At 40.5% G+C, this 21,290-nt stretch overlaps 1 protein-coding gene across 1 annotated transcript in view; it reads right to left on the bottom strand.

Moving 5' to 3' along the window:
- Nucleotides 1-21,290, bottom strand: part of OTOF (otoferlin) — a gene marked incomplete at its 5' end in the record, with an annotated part of 209,536 nt that overhangs the window by 69,030 nt on the left and 119,216 nt on the right. Inside the window, 10 exons of the mRNA XM_081944293.1 lie at nt 107-293; nt 1,644-1,830; nt 2,645-2,804; nt 3,361-3,445; nt 5,691-5,753; nt 7,799-7,930; nt 9,396-9,450; nt 9,886-10,012; nt 11,296-11,372; nt 20,056-20,103. Coding sequence (XP_081800419.1) covers nt 107-293; nt 1,644-1,830; nt 2,645-2,804; nt 3,361-3,445; nt 5,691-5,753; nt 7,799-7,930; nt 9,396-9,450; nt 9,886-10,012; nt 11,296-11,372; nt 20,056-20,103 — 1,121 coding nt within the window. The remainder of the gene's footprint in view (nt 1-106; nt 294-1,643; nt 1,831-2,644; nt 2,805-3,360; nt 3,446-5,690; nt 5,754-7,798; nt 7,931-9,395; nt 9,451-9,885; nt 10,013-11,295; nt 11,373-20,055; nt 20,104-21,290) is intronic.

Genomic DNA, 21,290 nt, shown 5'->3' with positions numbered 1-21,290 from the left:
AATATAACTAGATTTAGAGACAACTCACCAGAAAATGAAGAATAGGAACAAAAACAAAAAAAGTAGGCAAAAAATAGAGGTGTCTGAATTTCTGCATCCTCCTTACCTTTGTCTCCTTCATTGGAGATCTTTCTCAGATCAATGAAATGGGTTCCAATAGCCACATCGTTGACCTTGTCAGAATCTCGGATCTGGACCTTGATCCTTTTGCAGAGAGGGGGAAACATCTCTGCAAAAACTATCTGTTCATTCCAAACAGGTTCATAGCTGCTCTTCTGAACAGACGTTTTCCCCTGGACGATGGATATAAGATTGGAAGAATTTATGAATTTGATGGATTAAGGCGTCCATAATCGTAACCTTCTCCTACTGCTGCTCTTTCAAGATTGGTATGAAGAAATTATGGTGTCTCTAAACAAGAAGGCTCTATATGATTATCATTACTATTCCTTGGGCAAATGAAACAGACCTCCACATGTAGATACCCTTGTATTCTTCTAATAGCTTAGAGGCAAATTATTTCACATATTCAAATGCTGACAAGATATTTGGAGACTAAATTTATATCTGCTTCCCACAATGGTGTCATTAGTTTGTTTCAGGTCAATTTGCATAATACCCCAGCCAGCATGATCTCTGTTAAGTACATCTGGAGAGCATCCGGTTGGGAAAGGCTGCTCTAAGGTACTCGGTGTCAGGGTTTCGAAGGATGCCCTAATTAAATCATGAGCCTTGAGCCAAGCTTCAAAAAAAAATCCAGTCATTTATTAGGAGCTTCATGTTGCCACGTACCCAAGTGAAGCCAGCTCTGACCCCAAGTAATGTATGGCCCCAATCGATGACCCTGTTTCCCCTCTCTCCCCCAGGTTGTGTCATCAATCACATTTGCCAATGGGGCAATTTTGTGTGTTATAGAGACCACTCCCTTCCGGCCGCTGTAAGTAACCCTGGGATACAGCCTTGAGAGAGATAAATCTGGAATGTGTATCTGTTTTTTGCTGCTGTGCCGTTTCATCAGTTTCCCATGCCCCTTTCCTATGGCAACTCGAGAGCAGGACAGGGATGCTTTGGGAGTTGACACTCAGACTGAATGAAACTCCCGACTAATGATCAGTTTCATTCTGGTCCTTACTAAAAATGCCAGTTCCTATGCTAGGATAAACTTACTTATTTATTTATTTGTCTATCTATCTATCTATCTATCTATCTATCTATCTATCTATCTATCTATCTATCTATCTATCTATCATCTATCTATCTATCTATCATCTATCTATCTATCTATCTATCATCTATCTATCTATCTATCTATCTATCTATCTATCTATCATCTATCTATCTATCTATCTATCTATCTATCTATCATCTATCTATCTATCTATCTATCTATCTATCTATTTATTTAATTATCTATCTATCTATCTATCTATCTATCTATCTATCTATCTATCTATCTATCATCTATCTATCTATCTATCTATCTATCTATCTATCTATTTATTTAATTATCTATCTATCTATCTATCTATCTATCTATCTATCTATCAAATTTATCTATTTTTATTTATTTATCAAATTTATACAAAATAAGCATGAGTGGCTGTCAGACCTGATCCATCAAGATCTCACTGGATATCACGCACCTTCTGTCCTGCAAAAAACACCTGGACGTAAGGATCCACCAGGTCTTTGTTTTCCCCAATGAGGGCTTTCTTCACGTTGGCCATGATGCTAGTGTTCATGCGTGGAAGCCCCTCTGCCCGATAAATCTTAATGTAGAAACGAGCCCATTGCCTTTCTGAAGGAACTCCATCTGGAAGCAGTAGGTTCCTGCAAGAGCCAGGAAACCAGGGATGAATGAAGACTACTAATTTAATAAAAGATGATGGCAATAAATCAGTGGGGGATGATTTTGAGGAGAGAACAGGTGAACCTTTTTCCTTAAGTTCTCAAACAGCAAACGGATACATTACAATAGTAGAGTTGGAAGGGACCTTGGAGGTCTTCTAGTCCAACCCCCTGCCTAGGCAGGAAACCCTATACCGTTTCAGGCAAATAGCTATCCAACATCTTCTTAAAGACTTCCAGTGTTGGGGCATTCACAACTTCTGGAGGCAAGCTGTTCCACTGATTAATGGTTCTAACTGTCAGGAAGTTTCTCCTCAGTTCTAAGTTGCTTCTCTCCTTGATTATTTTCCACCCATTACTTCTTGTTCTACCCTCAGGTGCCTTGGAGAATAGTTTGACTCCCTCTTCTTTGTGGCAACCCCTGAGATATTGGAACAATGCTATCATGTCTCCTCTAGTCCTTCTTTCTCTTAAGCTAAACATACCCAGTTCCTGCAACCGTCCTTCATATGTTTTAGTCTCCAGTCCCCTAATCATCTTTCTTGCTCTTCTCTGCACTCTTTCTAGAGTCTCCACATCTTTTTTACATCGTGGCGACCAGAACTGAATGCAGTATCCAAGTGTGGCCTTACCAAGGCATTATAAAGTGATATTAACACTTCACGTGATCTTGATTCTACCCCTCTGTTTATGTAGCCTAGATGCAGGACGCATCCAAAGTTGCCCTGGATGAATTCGTGGCTATTTGATAACATGGGGGTGAAACCAACCCTGCCCAGCATCTCCTACTTCTCACCCTTCAATATCATCCTCATCTGTCTCATTAGCTTTGTGTGGTGTCTTTATATTATCTCCTTTGCCCACCACTGCAATGTCAACCTTTACGTAGCCCTTTAGCCCAGCTGTGATGTCCTCTGGGTCAGACAAGATGGCCCACTTGTGATAGAACTGATGCTCTGCAAGGAAAGGAGAAGAAAGAACCATGAATAAGCTAGAGCCCTCTTGGCAAGACTAACGCCCCATGAAAACAACATTTGCTGCAAAAATGCATACAGAGGGACAGCATCACTTGCAGAATAACATTTTTTTAAATCTAGTTTTATATTCCATCATATGATTGCGATTTCCTCCAAAACTATTGACTGGTTAAATGTAGTCTACCGTGTTTGGATGAAGAAGCTAGAATAAACATTTAAAAGGTGGAAAGCAATGCTTCTGAGAATCCCATGGCCATGCTGGAGGAGAAGGGAGGCCACAAGAATTGCACTTTTGCTGTGGTCTCATAGCCAGCTGGGACATTGATGAAAGGTTACATTAGAAGCGGGTGGATCTAGTAATACTGTCAGCAGAAACTGGGATATTTAATGGCTCCTGGGAGTACAGGCCTAGGCAACTGCATGGAAATGAGTTCTTGACATGAAGTGCCTCCTGAGCAAAATTTCCAAGACCAGAAAAAGCAAGAGGCTTTCTCTTACACAACTCTTTCTTCATATATATATCTGCATTACACACCTGGCTGGGTGTAGACAGTTCCAACGTCCATTTTGAAGGAACCCACCAAGGTTCCGCTGCGCAGGATGTTCTTGGAGTGAATCACCTGCAAGTTCACAAAACAGAGGTAATTTCAGGCACAGAGGACCACAGGATTGCCAGGAAAACCTGCCTTGGAGTTAGAAACCACCTCCAGAAGGCCTGTGGAATGCTCTCCCCAGGGAGATTTCTCTACCTCTGCCTCGAGGCCCCCCTTAGTGTAAAGTAAAGACCTCTCTTATTTTTCTAAGTGTTTGAGTATTTCTTCAATGGGATTTTTTGTCACTGCGTTTATTTGGTTTGCCAGCTGTGCCTACATTCTGAGTTATACGGCAGAATGAACTGCCTCTTATCAGCAATGATTTACTGCGCATGTCATTACATTCCATACCTACTTTACCTTCTTTCCTTTGTCTGTATGCCAGGCAGACAAGGGGCTCTACCAAGATGTAATTATTAGCTTAGTAAGTTTGTATTTTTACTTTCTTTACATTAAAATGTTTTTTTTTTTTTTAGATTATGCCTCGGGTTTATTTTTCTTATTTCAAAAGTATACTTCAAGGATATGCCAAGATCCATACTCATTAATTTCCAGGGCGGAATTCATACCCTGACATTTTTAAATATTTCACATAGTCTAAAGAGAGAGAGAGAGTAAAGTTTAGTCGCTGTTTTATGTAACAATAAAGTCATGTGGCTAAATAAGGTAACTGTGGTTGGGACTATATTTTCCCTTAGGTTTTTTTTTCTACTTTAATAGATTGATTGAATGTTGATTCTATTCTATTCTATTCTATTCTATTCTATTCTATTCTGTTCCGTTCCGTTCCGTTCCTCTCCTCTCTCCTCTCTCCTCTCCTCCCCTCCCCTCCCTTTCCCTCCCTTCCATTCCATTCCATTCCACTCCAATCTATTTCCTGGTTTGGACATTTACACTGCCCACTGCCTGGTGTTCAAAACATAACTAAGAAAATAAATACTATCAAGTAAAGTAAATGCATTGTTGAAATATAAGAGATACTAAAACACAATCCTATTAATGTCAGTAAAGGATGAATTTCTGCAGGTGAAGTGTTAATGAGCCCAAAGCTGCATGTATTGCAGGCTACCAAAAAGACACTTTCCCTAATTCTGTTAAATTATTCAAATTAAGTGAATGCTCACATTACACTACATTTCCCTCCTCTTGCTTATCCTTTATTCTCTTTTTGCTACTCTCGGGAGAGGAGCAAAGATGCTGCAGCTACACATATCTTACTGAAAAGATTTGCAGTGCAATGATTTCAGTTTACTAGTTCTACTAGGTTTTCAAGGCAGCTGTGCTGTCAAAAATGTGATTCTAAATAAATAACACCTTCAGCCATTCTCCCAGGAGTGTCTACAGACTATCTGTGCCCCAAAAAAGTCAAGATGGCGGCCACAACCATACAACTGAAGCCCTGCTTCTTCTGATAGGTGAACATTAATGTAAATTGAAAGGCAATACCAATAAAAGGCTATGGCAAACTATATTGTATCGATGCCCACAAAGTGAGATGAATAGCAATAGCATTTAGACTCATATACTGCTCCATAGTGCTTTACAGCATTTTCTGAGTGGCTTACAGTCAGCATATTGCCCTCTAAAAATGCCTCCTCATTTTTACTGGCTTGGGAAAGGTGAAAGGCTGAGTCAACCTTAAACTGGTGAGGATTGAATTCCTGGCAGTCAGCAGAGTTAGCCTGCAATACTGCCTGGAAGCCATCTTTTGCATTGGGCCTTCAGACCTGCCACATTTAGTGCTGTGGGAAATTGGGAGGGGAATTATATGGAGTGGGATAGATATAGTCAAAATAACATTCCTTTCTCAGAAAGTCAAGGACATTTTGTCCTGCACTTGGAGTGGTGTGACTGGGAGGCATCTCCAGTTGGGACGGTGCCTGATTGGACCATGTGATAGACATGAGGGTGCTGGGCAGGGACTTGAACTTTCATTTGGGTGGGGAAAACCTGGAAACTTTCAGATTGGGGTTTTCCCAGATGCGTCAAAATGACACCTCTAATAAAATGGGACTTTGAGGAACCTCAAGCCTCAGAGTCTTCTTTCATTGGGGGTGTTACTTGGAACCCTGACAATTGCATTCTCATCACTGCACTGCTAGGCCTCAATATGAAGTCATTAGGTTACAACCTCAGCTCAAAGGAGAGTTATCTCCCCCATTATTTATCCATATCTACTCTAGCTGCATCTCTGGATGTCATCTTTCAAAGCAGGAATACTTTCAGTCATGCGTCAGAGACTATTCCAACTTGAGAGGTAAACATTGCTCACCGATAATTTGATGATTTTATCAAACATGACATCCGGGGGAACGTGAAAGTCAAAGACAAAATACTGAAATATAAAAAAAAAAAAAGAGAGAGAGAGAGAGAGTTAAAAGGGTCACCAAGGTCCTTGGTAGTAAAAAGAACAGTAATACAGAATCAAATGAAAATAATAAGTCATTTTGTTCTCTCCAGATATATTTCTTTACAGTTTCATTGTTTAAAAAATATATGGCCATTGGATATTTAGTTTGGCCTTTAGGCAGACTAGAAGCACTGGTAGAACAATTCTAGGGATGGGAGGCTAATTTGAGAAAGACATAAATATTCCCTGTGTCAAGGCAGCCTCAGGGTTTTTCCTCACAAAATGTCTGTGATGATTCTCAGTCCTCCAGGTCATAGGTGCCCCAAAGGTGGTTTTTCAAAAGGCAACTGGACTGTTGTTTCTCTTTTTTCAACAGAACCTAGCCTTCCATCCTCCCACCATCCAGTCTCAACAGTCAGTACCTAGGCTTCCATTCCCCTGCCATCAGAACTGATGAAGCTTTTGGGATGAGAAGTGAAATGTTTACTACTTTTTCCTCAAAAAACAAAACCAGAAAACTAATCCAAATTGCCTTTTGAAAACCTGCCTTTGAGGCTGGGGAAAAAATGGTACGTTTGTGGTACTTCTAAGCAATGAAAAAGCATGTTCATGTAATCATAACCTGAGAATCGAAATTAAATGAAGACAATTTTACCGTTTGGTTAATGGAATTGTAATACTTTATTTTGTGAATTGTAACCCCTACAATTATTATTATTATACTACAAATCCAAACATTTCTCAACCAGTGGGTCCATTCAAAATTTTGTAAGCATGTCATGGGCAAAAATGATTGGTTTAAGGGAATATAATCACTCACCAGAGGGAAAACTAATGAGTCTCTCTCAAATTTGCCATCTCAACATTTTCTCTAGGCAGATGAGCATATTTCCTGATGGTTGCAGTCCAATCCCCACCCCTCCTCCCCATTACTTTTATTTTCTAAGAATGCTCAGAGAGAAGTGCCTTTGGCTTTAAAAAGCAGGGGGGGGGGAGCTTCCGATGATCGTGTGGCTCACAGCTGAGCCGCTCGATCTTTGGAAGCTTTTTTTTTTTACTACTGGTTCGCAGAACCAATGGCAATCGTCCCTACCAGTTTGGCCAAACTGGGAGGATTTCACCCCTGCCTAGTGCCATATAGTTCTCATATTTTGAACCGGAAATTGCTAATGTAAGTAAAAAGGTAGTTTCTCTGAGGGGTGGATGAAGACAAAAATCCAGCACTGGCCCAATCTGCTACTTGTAATAAGTAAGAAGAGCAGAAGCTTTAGCCTTGATCAAATGATGTACATATTTAGCTATTGTCATACCCAGTGGCCCTGCTCTCCCTTTCCACCAATCAGTTTGTTGACCTAAAGTCATAAACTGGCTTATATCTGGATTCCCCCCCCCCCCCCCAAGTACTGACTAAGATGCTTCAGTTCACTTCTTTCCAGTATTCTGTGGTCTTGGTGTTTAGTATTACCACTGCCTAAAAAGATAGGCAACCTTTCAGCCCTACTGCAAAAATCAGTTTCCAAGCCTCACTGATAGCTAAGAGGAACCTCTTTTTCTGCATTTGTTGGGTTTTTCCCAGGGGCGGGCTGCTATGTGTTTGCCCAAGTTCGGGAGAACCCATAGCTAATGTTATGGCTGGTTCGGAGAACCTCCAAATCCCACGCCTGGCTGGCCTGGCCCACCATGCCCCACTCCTGCTACCCCACTATGTCCCTGCCAGGAGTCTCCACGTGGCCCATTTTGGATGTGAGGTAAGTACAGAGGCTAGGGGAAGGGGAAAACGGGCCTTCTGGAAGACCTCCAGAGCCCGGGGGCAGTTTTTGCCCTTCCAGAGGCTCAAGGAAAGCCTTCGGAACCTGGGGAAGGTGAACCCCCCCCACCCCCCACCCTGGTGCAGGAGGCTGACTAGACCCTGCCCACTATGGCCACGCCCACCCAGCCACTGAGCAGAGAACCCATTGCTGAAATTTTTGAAGCCTAAATATCCATCAAGAAGGAAATGACAGGTCAGTTGTTACAGGTAGTGAGCTAACCTCATTATAGTAGGGACAATTAGTTGATTCCTTCATGGAGGTGTATTTCTTCTCATCTCCCACTTCCACACACACTACAGGATCCATGTTGAGCCCCACCAGCTGCCGTGCTTCAATTACTGTGATGCTGACCTGGGGAGAAAAGAAAAAGAAACACATTGTTAGATTCATTCCGAAGGATCCATCATCTTCTTTCTAATTTCTCTCTACTCATTTTCTTCCTAAAAGGAGCTACATGCTACCTATGGGTGCTTTGCAAAAACCAGAAAGGCCTATCAATCTGCAGAATCTTGAAAACTTTCAGAGGTTGTAGGTGCTTCATCACTGGAGGTTTTTAAGAAAAGACTGGACACCCATCTGTTTGAAATGGTAAATGGTCTCCTGCTTGAGGAAGAGTTGGACTAGAAGGCCTCCAAAGTCCCTTTCAGCTCTATTCTGATATTAAATGTTATCTAGCAGTAGAATGGAGAATATAGCTGCTTCACATAATATAATAAGAGCCAAGGTGGCACAGTGGTTAGAGCACTGCAAGCTATTTCTGCTGATCACCGGCTGCCTGCAGTCTGGCAGTTTGAATCTTACCAGCTCAAGGTTGACTCACCCTTCCATTCTTCCAAGGTAAGAAAAATGAGGACCAAGATTGTTGGAGACAATATGCTGACTCTGTAAACTGCTGTAAAACACTATGAAGCAGTGTATAAGTCTAGGTGTTATTGCTATTGCCATATACTATGTTAACCTAAATGCTAAATACTATTTATTATACCCTCATACTATGTTAATTTGTGGTGATTTATGATTCAGAATATTCTTATAGAATAGAATAATAGAATTGGAAGGGACCTTGGAGGTCTTCTAGTCCAACCCCCTGCTTAGGCAGGAAACCCTATACCCCTTCAGACAAATGGATATCCAACATCTTCTTAAAATCATCCAGTGTTGGAGCATTCATAACCTCTAGAGGCAAGTTGTTCCATTGATTAATTGTTCTACTTGTCAGGAAATTTCTCCTTAGTTGTAAGTTGCTTCTCTCCTTGATTAGTTTCCACCCATTGTTTCTTGTCCTGCCCTCAGGTGCTTTGGAGAATAGCTTGACTCCCTCTTCTTTGTGGCAACCCCTGAGATATTGGAACACTGCTATCATGTCATCCCTAGTCCTTTTTTTTATTAAATTAAATGTACCCAGTTCCTGCAACTGTTTTTCATATGTTTTAGCCTCCAGTCCCCTAATCATCTTTGTTGCTCTTCTCTGCACTCTTTCTAGAATCTCCACATCTTTTTTACAGTGTGGCGACCAAAATTGAACACAGTATTCCAAGTATGGCCTTACCAAGGCATTATAAAGTGGTATTAAAACTTCACGTGATGTTGATTCTATACCTTGTGTGAACCAAAGCTATTGCATTGATTCAATCAAGCACAGATTTACTAAGCATGGCTTAAGCATGCTTCTGAGTTGTACTAATTGGAACTCAACTACTATCACATTTCCCCACCAGATGTGCCTTCAACAATTCCTGCTTTGGGACATGGAAGATGCCATGAAACGTACCAATATTACTCCCATAACACAAATGAGAGACTGGAACCATCTTACCTGATAGTCCATTGGTCTTCCTGCACTGGGCTCCATTTTAATATCTGGCTTGGATCTTAAAAATACCATGATAATAGTGAAAGATAATAATAACAATGACATAATAAATAACAATATAATATTTAGCCCATTGTGTATATTTTATACAATGTGTGGCTGGCTTCATTTTGGGTTAGCACAACATATAAATATATCTTTCGTGACATGCAAATGGTGGCTTATAGTTTAGCTTATGAATAAACCAGGCAAAACTCCTAACACCATACAGAAGGAGTAATAAACTTGATGAGACCCTTTGAACTTTAAGCAAAAGGTTATAATATGTAGTTATTTGTTAATAAAGGCAGAATAGAAATAAATAAAATGTTTTGATAGGTTAATATTTTGCCTCTAATGTTAAGTGCCACATTTCTCATTTTTTTCTCATACCATTTTTACATTCTGACATGTATAGATCTGATCTCCACTTTCTGGGTTGTCTTGTACTCACCTCTTATTAGACACATTGGTGGTGACAGCTGTGACGGATGCCAGGGAGATGGTATCTGGATCCAGGCCACCTCCAAGCCGTATTGCTTTACGGTCCAGATCTTCTGCTTCCAAGATAGCTGGTTGATCTGTCCAGGAAAGACAAGTCATAGTTAAAACATTTGATTGACTACAAAACTTTAACAATGAGCATCCTTTCAAGAAGGGTGAGAGAAACCTGAGAAAGTATGGTGAGCTGTGATCCAGTCATGATACAATTTAGGACTGGATGAGCATTCTCCAAACTGGATCTTCCAAATAGATGATTCTCAGCTCTCAGAATTCACCAGCTAGCAAGACAACAGGTGAAAATTCATGCTTCTAGAGTCGTGATGGTGCACCTATGGCACGCATACCCAAAGCAGCATATGAAGCCATGTTGCCTGGCATGCGCAGCCTTGCCTGTTTGTCTTCCAGGTTTCTGACATGCATGTGAATGTAATGATCAGCTGTCCTTCACGCTTGCAGCAGTGCTGAAAACTGGTGTGTGCATGTGTGCCGTCCAGCTGATTGTCGGGTGCACAAATGCGCCAGAACCCGGAAGTTTGGCTTTTCCAGAACTTGATCTTTTTGCGCACATGGCATTCCCCAAAAGGGCCTGTGCTTGAGCGCCAGCCATCTGATCATTGTACGCGCATGCATGCTAGAACCCGGAAGTTCAGCTTTCCATAGTGTGGCGCTGATGAGCGTGGGCTCAATGTTTCTGTACAACCATCATTGTTCTAGCGGATTCCAAGTTAGGGTGAATTGATCTAGATTGTTTTGTTTAAAATCTATTTGCACCGCATTCTCTGAGAAGTGTAGAGGCAGCATGATATGCAATCATGAATGACAGTTTTGATACATACATGGAATAGTCAAAAGGTACATTCGTCTTGGTCAGGCAACTGACCTTCTCATTAGAAATCCAATTCTATAGAACACTCTTTGCTGGAAGAACAAATGGTCTCTATCCTATTGGCATTCTTTGAACTAACCAAAGCAGTGTTTTGACTCTTAGGACACCTTATTGAGCACCTATAAAGTTTTGGATTGTTTACTGGGGAGTTTGATAATGAAATGTTGCATTTTTTTTCTTGTTTATATAGGATTCCATTGTCCCCCTTCCAAAGTCCCTTTTGATTGGAACAGGCTGTATACATGTTGTAAATCAACCAACCAACCAACCAACCAACCAACCAATCAATTTGTAAATAAGTAAATATAGGAAATTGGCTTTCCTAAAATGAAATGAGCACAGAGCTATTTGAATCCAAGGGAGTACCCATCTCTTGCACCTAGTCTGAAACTGCAAATTTGCAGTCTCAGGGTATAACAAGATTGTAGGAGTCCACTGGTTTGATTGAAGTTTAGATGGTGAGCACATGCATACCTTGCTTTCGATGATGGTCATCTTTTGAGGGACGTGTTTTGCCCAACTTCATGCCTGAAAAGACTCCTCTTCCAGCTCTGTAAGCAAAGTAACACATTGTGAACACCATTATGTCATCTCAGAACATAAGCCAAAAAGGGAGATCCCTTTTTTCCAAGAAGCATTTGAGAGAGAAACTGAAGAGAAAGACAAACAAAGGAAATAGTGAGGGAAAGGAAACAAGAGAAAAATATGAGTAAAAGCATTACTCTTTCTTAGAACTTGTTGTAGTTTGGGATAAACCACTGAAAAGTTGTCTCCGGAAAATATAAACGTATTTGATTCTGATTGAGAAGTTTTCATCCAACCTATTTTACAAGACACACAATGGCTGTTTTTCAAGGATGACATATATTTATTGGAACTAGTAGGTATTTCACGCATATGCTATGTCCATACCCAGAGCTTCAAATGGACTGCCATTATTCATATTGTATTGGCATGAATTTTCCTGCCCTTTAGCCATTGTGGAATCCTTGGTGTTCTCTGAGTTAGTTTTGTGTGTGTAGATGTTACGCAAGTAGGTAATATCTTCCGTGATGATGAGTGTGGGGTTTGCTCTCTGTTTATATACAGTAATTTGCTCTGCCTGTGTTGGTGGGGGTGTAGTTTTCTCCTTGCTAGTTAACTACATAAACAAGAAGCAAACCCCATTTAAAATCGCATCCTACCCCATACATCCCTGCGACCAATTCGCTCTCACAGAGAGGGACTCCTCCGAGTGCCGTCCACTAAGCAATGCCAGCGGGCGGCGCCCAGGAATAGGGCCTTCTCTGTGATGGGCCCAACCCTCTGGAATGACCTCCCCTCCGATATTAGAATCACCACTGACCTCCGCTCCTTCCGCAAGAAACTCAAGACCCACCTGTTCCAATTAGCTGGCCTGGCCCAATCATAGTTTTAATCTTCAACCCTCCTGGCCGGTATTTTAAATTCCTGGGGTAGATTTTTAAGTTGTTTTAATTTTTATTACTATTGTACAGATTTTTATTTAATTTGTTTTTACGGGGTTCTGATGTCTTTCTATGTATATGGTATTTTAACCTTTGTCTGTACACCGCCCCGAGTCCCTTCGGGGAGAGGGAGCGGTTTATAAATTTAATAAAATAAATAAATAAATAAATAAAAATAAAATAAATAAATAAATTAAAATGGCATTGATGATGTTACTTAATTGGGCAATAAATGTCTACAAACAAACAACCGAGCTCCAAGGGCACCAAGGACTCCACAGTTCAGTCTTAAGTTATTTATATTATCTTCTATTGGACCTTTAGACATTATTTTCCAGTTCTGCATCATCTGCATCTTGACCTCTTGAAATATATAGGGATCCACAAAAGCTGTAACGCTATCACCCATTATCCTCCCCTAACCGTAGTCCAAAGGTGGGAAGAAGCTGGGATTCAAACTTATTTGAAGATGAATTAAGGCTAGAGGTACTTGATTTATTCTTCCAACTCTTCCAACTCCAACAATGCAAAAAAAAAAAAAAAAAACCAGAGTAGATTTTTTTAGCCTAATTAATTAATTAACAGGGCTAATGCTTTTGGAAAACAGACAAACCAATTAGGAAAGCTGTGCAATTGGCTGGAAAGAGAGGGAGGGAGGGAGGGAGGAAGGCAGTATTATTTTAAATCAAGTTTCCTCAGTCTGCTGCCTTCTATGTTGGCCATAGCATACATAATGCGTGGCGATTTTGCTGTGAAAGAAAGTGGACATGAAATAACAGTTTTAAATTACAAGGATGTAGATTTTGGTTGCACAATTTGAAAAAAAAATCTTAACCGAATAGTTTAACGGTGGAACAGACTGCTTTGGAAAGAAATATACTCCCCTTCGCTACAGTGTTCAGACAGAAGCTGAATCTGTTGAGGATGCTATAATAGTAGACTATGGCATTATGCAACGGATTTGACTAATTGATTTCCTAGGCTCTTCCTTTCCTTACTTGTAGGATTCTATGAAAAGAAACTCCTGTTTACACCAAGGATTGGCAGGCTACATGTGCATGTAACCAGGGGTGGGCTTCCAAAATTTTAGAAAGGGGCTCTCTACCTGGTTGCTGGCTGGGCATGGCCATGGTGGGTGTCAGTCTCCTGCATCACTGGGGAGGGGGATGTTTTTGCTTTCCCGGGACTCCAGAGGCATTTGACGAGCCTCCGGGAGGGTGGAAATAGCCTCCCCAGCTCCGGAAAACCTAGTAAACCTGATGGGCCTTTCACAAGGAAATGTGTCATCTGGAATTAAACCAAAGGTTTCGTAGGGGAAAAAATGACATCAAGTACTGTATGTCTTCTAAAACTTAACATAAGGGATAACCGGGAAGAAATGAACTGGTTTTCGGGGATTCTATTACTGTAGTATATTTAGCAATTTTCAAGAGCTTTCCTAAGGCAGCCAGTTGGTGCACAATGAAATGCTAATTAATTAATTAATTATTGACATTCCTTTGAAACGTGAGAACACGGAAGGGGACCATCTGCCTGAATGCAATGGAAGTGATGGGTGGGGGACATTGCTGGGTGAGCAGCAAAGAAATGGAAGGATGGGAAGATACAAGGGGATTCCAGAGGCAAAGCAGTTGGTGGAAAGCAGATTGTCACCTGAGTCAGGTAGCTTGAATCTCAGGTTATCGGACAACATCTATTAAAAGCAATAGTGAAACTCCTCTCTTACATACACACACACTGGGGATGTCTTATTCAATTCCCACGAGCTAAACGGAGAAGGTGATAGCTAACTGACATACTATAGTTACAGTCTGCTCCTGGAATCGTCACACAGATATGAACTAAACTTGGAAAACTCCTGCATTACACTGGTGCTCATTAAGACCATGTTCAAAGATTTGTTTGGCATTATCTGATGGTTTGACATTGTTTAACAAAGACATTATCTTCTACACAGAGGGAGCATGAAAAAAAGGAGGGCAAAACAGCGACTTTGTGCAACAGAGGGTGTACCAGCCAAGTGGCCATCAGAGTCATTTTTTCCCAGAGTGATGGGCTTTACTGAAGATAAAATATATTTCTAGCATCATAGATTTCGGAATAGCATGCAACATTCTTTGGAACAGCAGGATATCTAAATACTGTCAAGGAGATCATTCTCTTTAAATAGTGCCTTGGGCATACTCTTTGTATCCCCCCCTGTTTTTAAAAATACATTTCCCCCACACGAGTACGCTTGCTTTATTATCTTGATCTAGGGTGACCTCTCAAATATGCCAATAGATACTCTCCAACCCATTCATAGCAAAAAACACTCCTACAAACCTTTCAGACATTAAGAAATCAAAGCAACTACTTACCTGTTCCAGGTAAGGTAGAATCAGACTTCTTTACTTGTATCTCACAATTACAATCACAAAAAGAGGGGGGGGTAGTTTGAAAGGAACAGGAAGTTACTGAGATGGTGAAAAGACTTCCTGATCCATTTCCTGCTCCTACACCATTTTGGGACGATTGCGTCATTAAACTCAGGCCCAGTTGCCCTCCATTTTCAGACACCACCAAAAAATAACAGCACGGAGGGGAAGGAATGGCGCAGTTAGGAAGCCAGCTGTGTTAGCAGAGAATTGATACCATCCCCTTCATGAATATTGGATGACAACACCTGAGACAGCTTGGCAAAGGCTGAATAGCAGCCATTCCAGATTCCCAGCAATGTTTTTTTTCTCCTCACAGGGCCCAAAATCATGGCCTTAGAAGAGGCTTCCATGATTTAGTACTTTAGTTTGAGAGCATAGTGGGATTCAGCCAGTTTGCACCTATTGGGGAGAACCGGTTGTTAACTTTCTAAGCAGTTCAGAGACCCGGTTGTTGGAAGAAATCTTATTTTTTTCCATTTTACAGGGCTAATCGTGTAAGGAAGGCAGGAAGGAAACATTCTGGTGTTGTTTCTAGCCTAATCTTTATTGCCCTGCTTACAGAAACTATTTCTCCGGTTAACCCTTATTACATTGTAACAGCTAAGGCGAAGTGCCCATTGATGTGAATGATGTTGAATGGCCACGCCCACCCAGTCACATGACCTCCAAGCCCCACCTACCCAGCTAGTCATTAGGGCAGAGAACTGGTTGTTAAATTATTTGAATCCCACCACTGTTTGGGAGCCATTGCTTTTTTAGGTCTCTGGGCTGTTATCAGTTTGCTCCATTATTCCTAAATAGATGTTCAGAATGTACAGGCTACATTTTTGTAAAAAATTTAATCTGAGCTCAGGATTCATGCTTGGTGAAAATAGAGCCATAAGGCTGCCAAATGTGGCTTCTTCCCTAATTCCATATAAATTCTAAGCATGGGTCTGATTATGGCTTGGAAATGAATTATTCACAGTTAAGTCGGCCTTTCTAACATCAAGAAATGTTTTGAAGTGAAGAAATTATCCTACAAAGGTCATCTATCTTGTGGTCAGAGATGAAGGAGTGATTAAAATTTAGGGCTGGTTCATAGGTTTCTAAGCAAAATAACTCATTCGCTTCCGGATAGCTTGTGAATCAGCCACTACTTGGGGTGGAACAAATGCTCAAATTCATTGAAGATTAAGGTGGTTGGAAAGAAATTGTTATTGGAAAGCCATTGCCAGTTAGAATAAACAGTGTAAGATTAGATGGAAATATATTTGATCTTGAACCTTCTTTGGATGTAGAATGCTTGTCTTATGGTGACCTTGGGAATAGAAAATGTTTATCCACTGTAGTCTATCCATATTAAACTTAAAGACACAGAGGGCCCTTCCCTTGTATACATGGGGGTTTTCTCTGGGAAAAATGCTTGGGAAATACCAGATCAACTCTTGCCAAGATGTAGAAAGGACCAGTCAAAAAGGAGCCCTGGTGGCGCAGTGGTTAAAGTTTCAGTATTGCAGGCAAATTCTGCCCAAAGCCTGGAGTTCGTTTCTGACTGGCTCAAGGTCGACTCAGCCTTACATCCTTCCAAAGTTAGTAAAATGAGACGCCAGATTGTTGGGGGCAATATACCGACATTAGTCAAATGCTCAAAGAGTGTTGTAAAGCACTATGGGTCAGAACTGTAAGTCTAGGTGCTTTGTTATTGCTATAATCATGTTGCCTATCTTGACCACTTAGGTCAAATTTTAGAAAAAAGAGTTATTTGATCTAGTGTGATATTACTGGGAATAGAAAGGCATTTAGAAGGATCAGGTATTCAACCAGCCCATCAACTGAAACTGACTCTGCTACTGTATTATGCAAATTTGGAAAAAAAAACCAGTATCCTTTTGTTATGAAATGTGCCCATATATAAATTAGATAGGTAAGTAGATAGGTAGAAATGTAGACAGGCAGACAGTAATTGGGGTAATTGACAAGTTGAATAGAGAATCCGATAAAGAAAATTTTGACAATTGGAACAAATTAAAGCAAACATCAGAATTTCAGAGAGCGGATTTGGAAAACAAAGCAGTACTTTTTGTGACATGGTCAGTTAGCAGGCTCAATCACACTCCAATAATTTCAATCCAGAGCTCAATCCAGAGTTCACACATTCATTGTGTCCAAAAAAGAGGACCTATAGGTAAAGGTAAAAGTTCCTCTTGCACATATGTGCTAGTCGTTCCCAACTCTAGGGGGCAGTGCTCAACTCCGTTTCAAAGCTGAAGAGCCAGGGCCGTCCGAATACGTCTCCGTGGTGTTGTGGCTGGCATGACTAAACACTGAAGGTGCACGGAACGCTGTTACTTTCCCACCAGAGGTGGTTCCTATTTTTCTACTTGCATTTTTACATGCTTTCGAACTGCTAGGTTGGCAGAAGCTGGGACAAGTAACGGGAGCTAACAGGAGCTCACTTTGTTACGTGGCACTAGGGATTCGAACACCGAACTGCCAACCTTTCGATCGAGAAGACCTGTATGATCATCAAAATCATGCCTTGTCTTTTTATTGTGCATTATAAATATGAAAGTTTGTTATCCAAATGAAATATGGTATTGGTATTCCAAAAAGCCCTCATATCTTAGCTATGTTTGGGTCAGATCTGGGGCTCCCAAGGGATCAAGGACCCGGTTTAATAGCTTCGTTGTTGAGATGGGCATTTTTATCCTCCATCTCCTGACATTTGTATTTCTGCTTTTATGTTATTTATTAATAAGGTTTTTTTCATATTGCACATTTTTGGTTTTCTATTTATTGTTCTTATTGATTTTTGTTCACTGCCAAGAGTTTGCTGCCTTTGGTGAGATCGGTGGCTATATAAATTTGATTAATAAATAAAGAATAAGTGAAATGAAACATACTGGACATGTACCAGCCTTACACCTCGGCACGTGAAGGTGAACCTATGGCAGCAGTTCTGGAAGTGGCATGCAGAGCCATCTCTCCAGGCACGCCAGCCGTCGCCCGTTCTGGTGCACATATGCGCGCTGGCCAGCTGGTCTTCACACATGTGGGGGCACAGGAAACTAGAAGAGCAGCTCCCTGGTGCGCATGCTCACATTGGAAACCAGAATCTCAGCTTCCTGGCACACGCCTGCGCACCAGAGAACTGTTCTTCCTGTTTCTGGCACTCCCATGCATGCACACCAGTGTCGAAAAGGATCACCAACACTGACCTAGGCTCTGCGTCTTTGTCCTTAAAAATATGGGAAATGAGGTCTCATCTACTTTTGTGTTGATAGCGATGAAGGTCACAGAATTCTATTGTAAGATGCTGTTCCCATTTCTGACCATTAACTAATGACAGAAGAAGCCGCAGTCCAGAGTTTAGATGTAAGAGAAGCAGAGATTATGACAAAGAAACCTACTTTTTGTCCTTGGTCTTGCTGAAATGGGTGAGCGAGCCAGTCAGGAAGCAAAAAGCCAAAAATTAAATGAAAAAGTTAATACAAAACTAGGAGGGATTTTTCATAAGATAATATCAATAGAACAGCTACAAGCTATATACATTTAAATCCCATTCTTTCTTCAGGAATGTACACATTATTCTCCAAATAAGCAAAGGAGATAAAGTTGAGGAAAAAGAATGATTATATGTGCTAGTTGTTCCCAATTCTAGGGAGCGGTGCTCATTTCCATTTCTAAGCTGAAGATCCAGCGCTGTCCGAAGACAACTCCGTGGTCCTATGGCCAGCATAACTAAACACCGAAGGCGCACTCAAAGCTGTTACCTGCCCACCAAACGTCGTCCCTATTTTTCTACTTGCGTTTTTACATGCTTTTGAGCTGCTAGGTTGGCAGAAACTGGGACAAGTAATGGGAGCTCACTCTGTTATGTGTCACTAGGGATTTGAACCACTGAACTGCCGACCTTTCTGATCGACAAGCTCAGCGTCTTAGCCACTGCGTCCCTATCTAAGCCTACAGGATATGAATTCGGAAAATCCTGATGGCTGTAGATCATGGGAAAGACATGGGATTTGGGGGTGTCTCGTTGCCTCCAGTTTTTGATCATGTCTACTTCTGCAGCTCTGCTCTGAAAGCTGTAGTCCTCTCTCCAGAGAGTTATGCTGAGGTGAGAATGGCGATATACATTTTCTTGCTACGCTCCTGAAAATGATATGACATTGCAGTTTTGTTTTTAATCTACTTCCCTAGAAATACTGTAAATCTCATTGAACCCATAGGAATAATAGCTTGAATAATCTGTGATATAACAAAAGCACAGAAGCCTCCATACCAAAAATGATAATGAAAGATGAATTCTGGTCTAGAAGTCATAATAATGAATTCTGGAGAGGGATTCTAACCACACAATGGCTTCTACAGTGGGCTACCTTTGAAGTTTTTGTTTCTTTTTGTTTTAAAAATATGATTTTTGAATTTGATGAGTATAACACACGAAGTATGCATTACTTATTAGATTGTCCAAGTATAGAATCTACTTTAGAGAACGTGAAGGTTGGGGAAGAAAAATTGAGGCAGCTCATTATCCATCAAATGGAGTTGCAGAAACAACTTTTTGAAAACTTGGAGGAAAGCTCATTGACCCATAAACTGGGAGAGTGCAAATCTTATGGAGGTTCTAAGAATTTAGTAACAATATTAACTATGCCAGAGTAATCAATTTTTTCAAATATTGGCAAGGAACTGTAAACAAGGGTGTTCAACAGTAGAGACAAGGACATGCATTTCATCACCAATTGATTATGGCATTTCTGAATATCTCTAAAATTGTCACCCAATTGTAATCTGAAACACAACAAAACTTTCAAAAACTAGCAACTCTAATGACAAGGATTTGTTTTGAACTCACAACAGAGCTATCTCACAAACTCAGAATACATCCAGAATGGTGGGAACAGAGTCAGAACGCTTCCACTAAGATCAGAACAATCTGTTTCCAATTTAAAAAGGACCATCTTGAGACTGAGATGTTCCAAATTAGAAACATTTTGCACAACCCAACTCAAGATGTACACCGCAACTGTCTCCACCACCTTGTTGAGCATTAACAGAACTTTCATGTTGTCTCATAGTAAACAAAGTGTCCCAAATAGGGATGGCCCTTGAACTAACTGCAAAGCCTATAAGCCAATAATACATTTGCTAATTGGTCTCAGTCCATACATATACATTTCCTGACGTGATTGATTTGAAAGGCTTGGCTTTTTTTCCGATCAAATCACTCACTGACATTAATCAACCTGAAAAATGAAATCCTTGGTCTATGGAGATCACTATGAAACTATAGCATTGTGGCCGAGGATTAGGTATTTAAGCTAGGAATTATTAGAAGAAAAGAATAGAAAGTATTAAGCTACCTGAATGGCAAATGGTGATGTTTTTTCTCTTTTCCTTTAATTTTATCTCTGAAAGTACAAATACGATTCAGAAACAATCAAGTGATTAAGAAGCAATTTGCTTGAATGCAACAAGGACAAAAAAAAACCTTCCTGTATGAAACTTTTGAAAACAAAGCTTTATAATCCAACTTCTTTCTATGGCTTGCAAAAAACATTTTTCTTGGAAAACCACAGCAAATGCACACATAGGAGATAGAGAAAAACAAACATATAGAAGGATAGATATTATTTTAAAAAATTGAAAATGTGGAGAATTATTCACATCTGACTTCGATATCAAAAAGGGTTAAGGTTAGGATTAGAAACATTTCATCTGGGACAGTCACTTATAATTCTATGGCCATCTATTTTCAACATCCATTACAAGGCATTAACTCAGGCCTTTGACAAGAGCTATTTCTTTCCTTCCCTGCAACCTTGGGTATCAGAAATTACATGAGAATGAAAAAAAAAGGTTGCTGGATAGAAAATTGGGGTGTCACAGAAAGAAGAGGTATCCCAATTCACTTTGGCTCCAGCTCTATCCACAGCTTGTTTCAGCTCTATCTATCATGCAAATCATACAAAATATATTGTCTTCTGCTTTCGGATACCCAAGGTTTCAAGAAAGCAGAGAAATGGCTCTTGCTGGTCCTTAAGATAGTCAGAAATTCACGATAGAATTGAAATTCAGATAGCAACCAATGGGGTCGTTGAAATATATTCCAATTTACCCCTGTGAATGAGAGTAGATCTTGTTAGGGATGTAACCCTAGGCTTGGCTTGGCAATGTATATAAGCTATGATTACAAATGTTACTGTTACTTTAAATGTTAATTGGCTTGTTACCTCAAGCAGCTATAAGAAGGAGCCAGAATGGCTGTTAGCTCTCTGTTTTGTTAGAAGCTGATCGGTATATACTGAGATATTGTGGTTTGCAACTGTTGCTATATTTTGTGTGCTAGACTGACTATTTTGATAACTGAATTACTGAACCGTGTATGACTTGGACTGTTAACCGGACTCTGAATACATCTATATTTCTACATAGTAAACTACTATATTTTTATACTATTCAGTGTCTCTGTATGCTGGTTTGTGCGTGTTATTCCATATCACTCTCATTACGCTTCTCTGCATACTCGCTCTCCCAACGGGGAGCTTAATTACTTAACAGATCTCAACACACCTTCAGCTGGGAAGGAAAAACAGGA

This window comes from Natrix helvetica (assembly GCF_964273705.1).
Source record: "Natrix helvetica genome assembly, chromosome: 2".
In the NCBI taxonomy this organism is placed as follows: domain Eukaryota; kingdom Metazoa; phylum Chordata; class Lepidosauria; order Squamata; family Natricidae; genus Natrix; species Natrix helvetica.
This window is presented reverse-complemented; position numbering and strand designations above follow the sequence as displayed.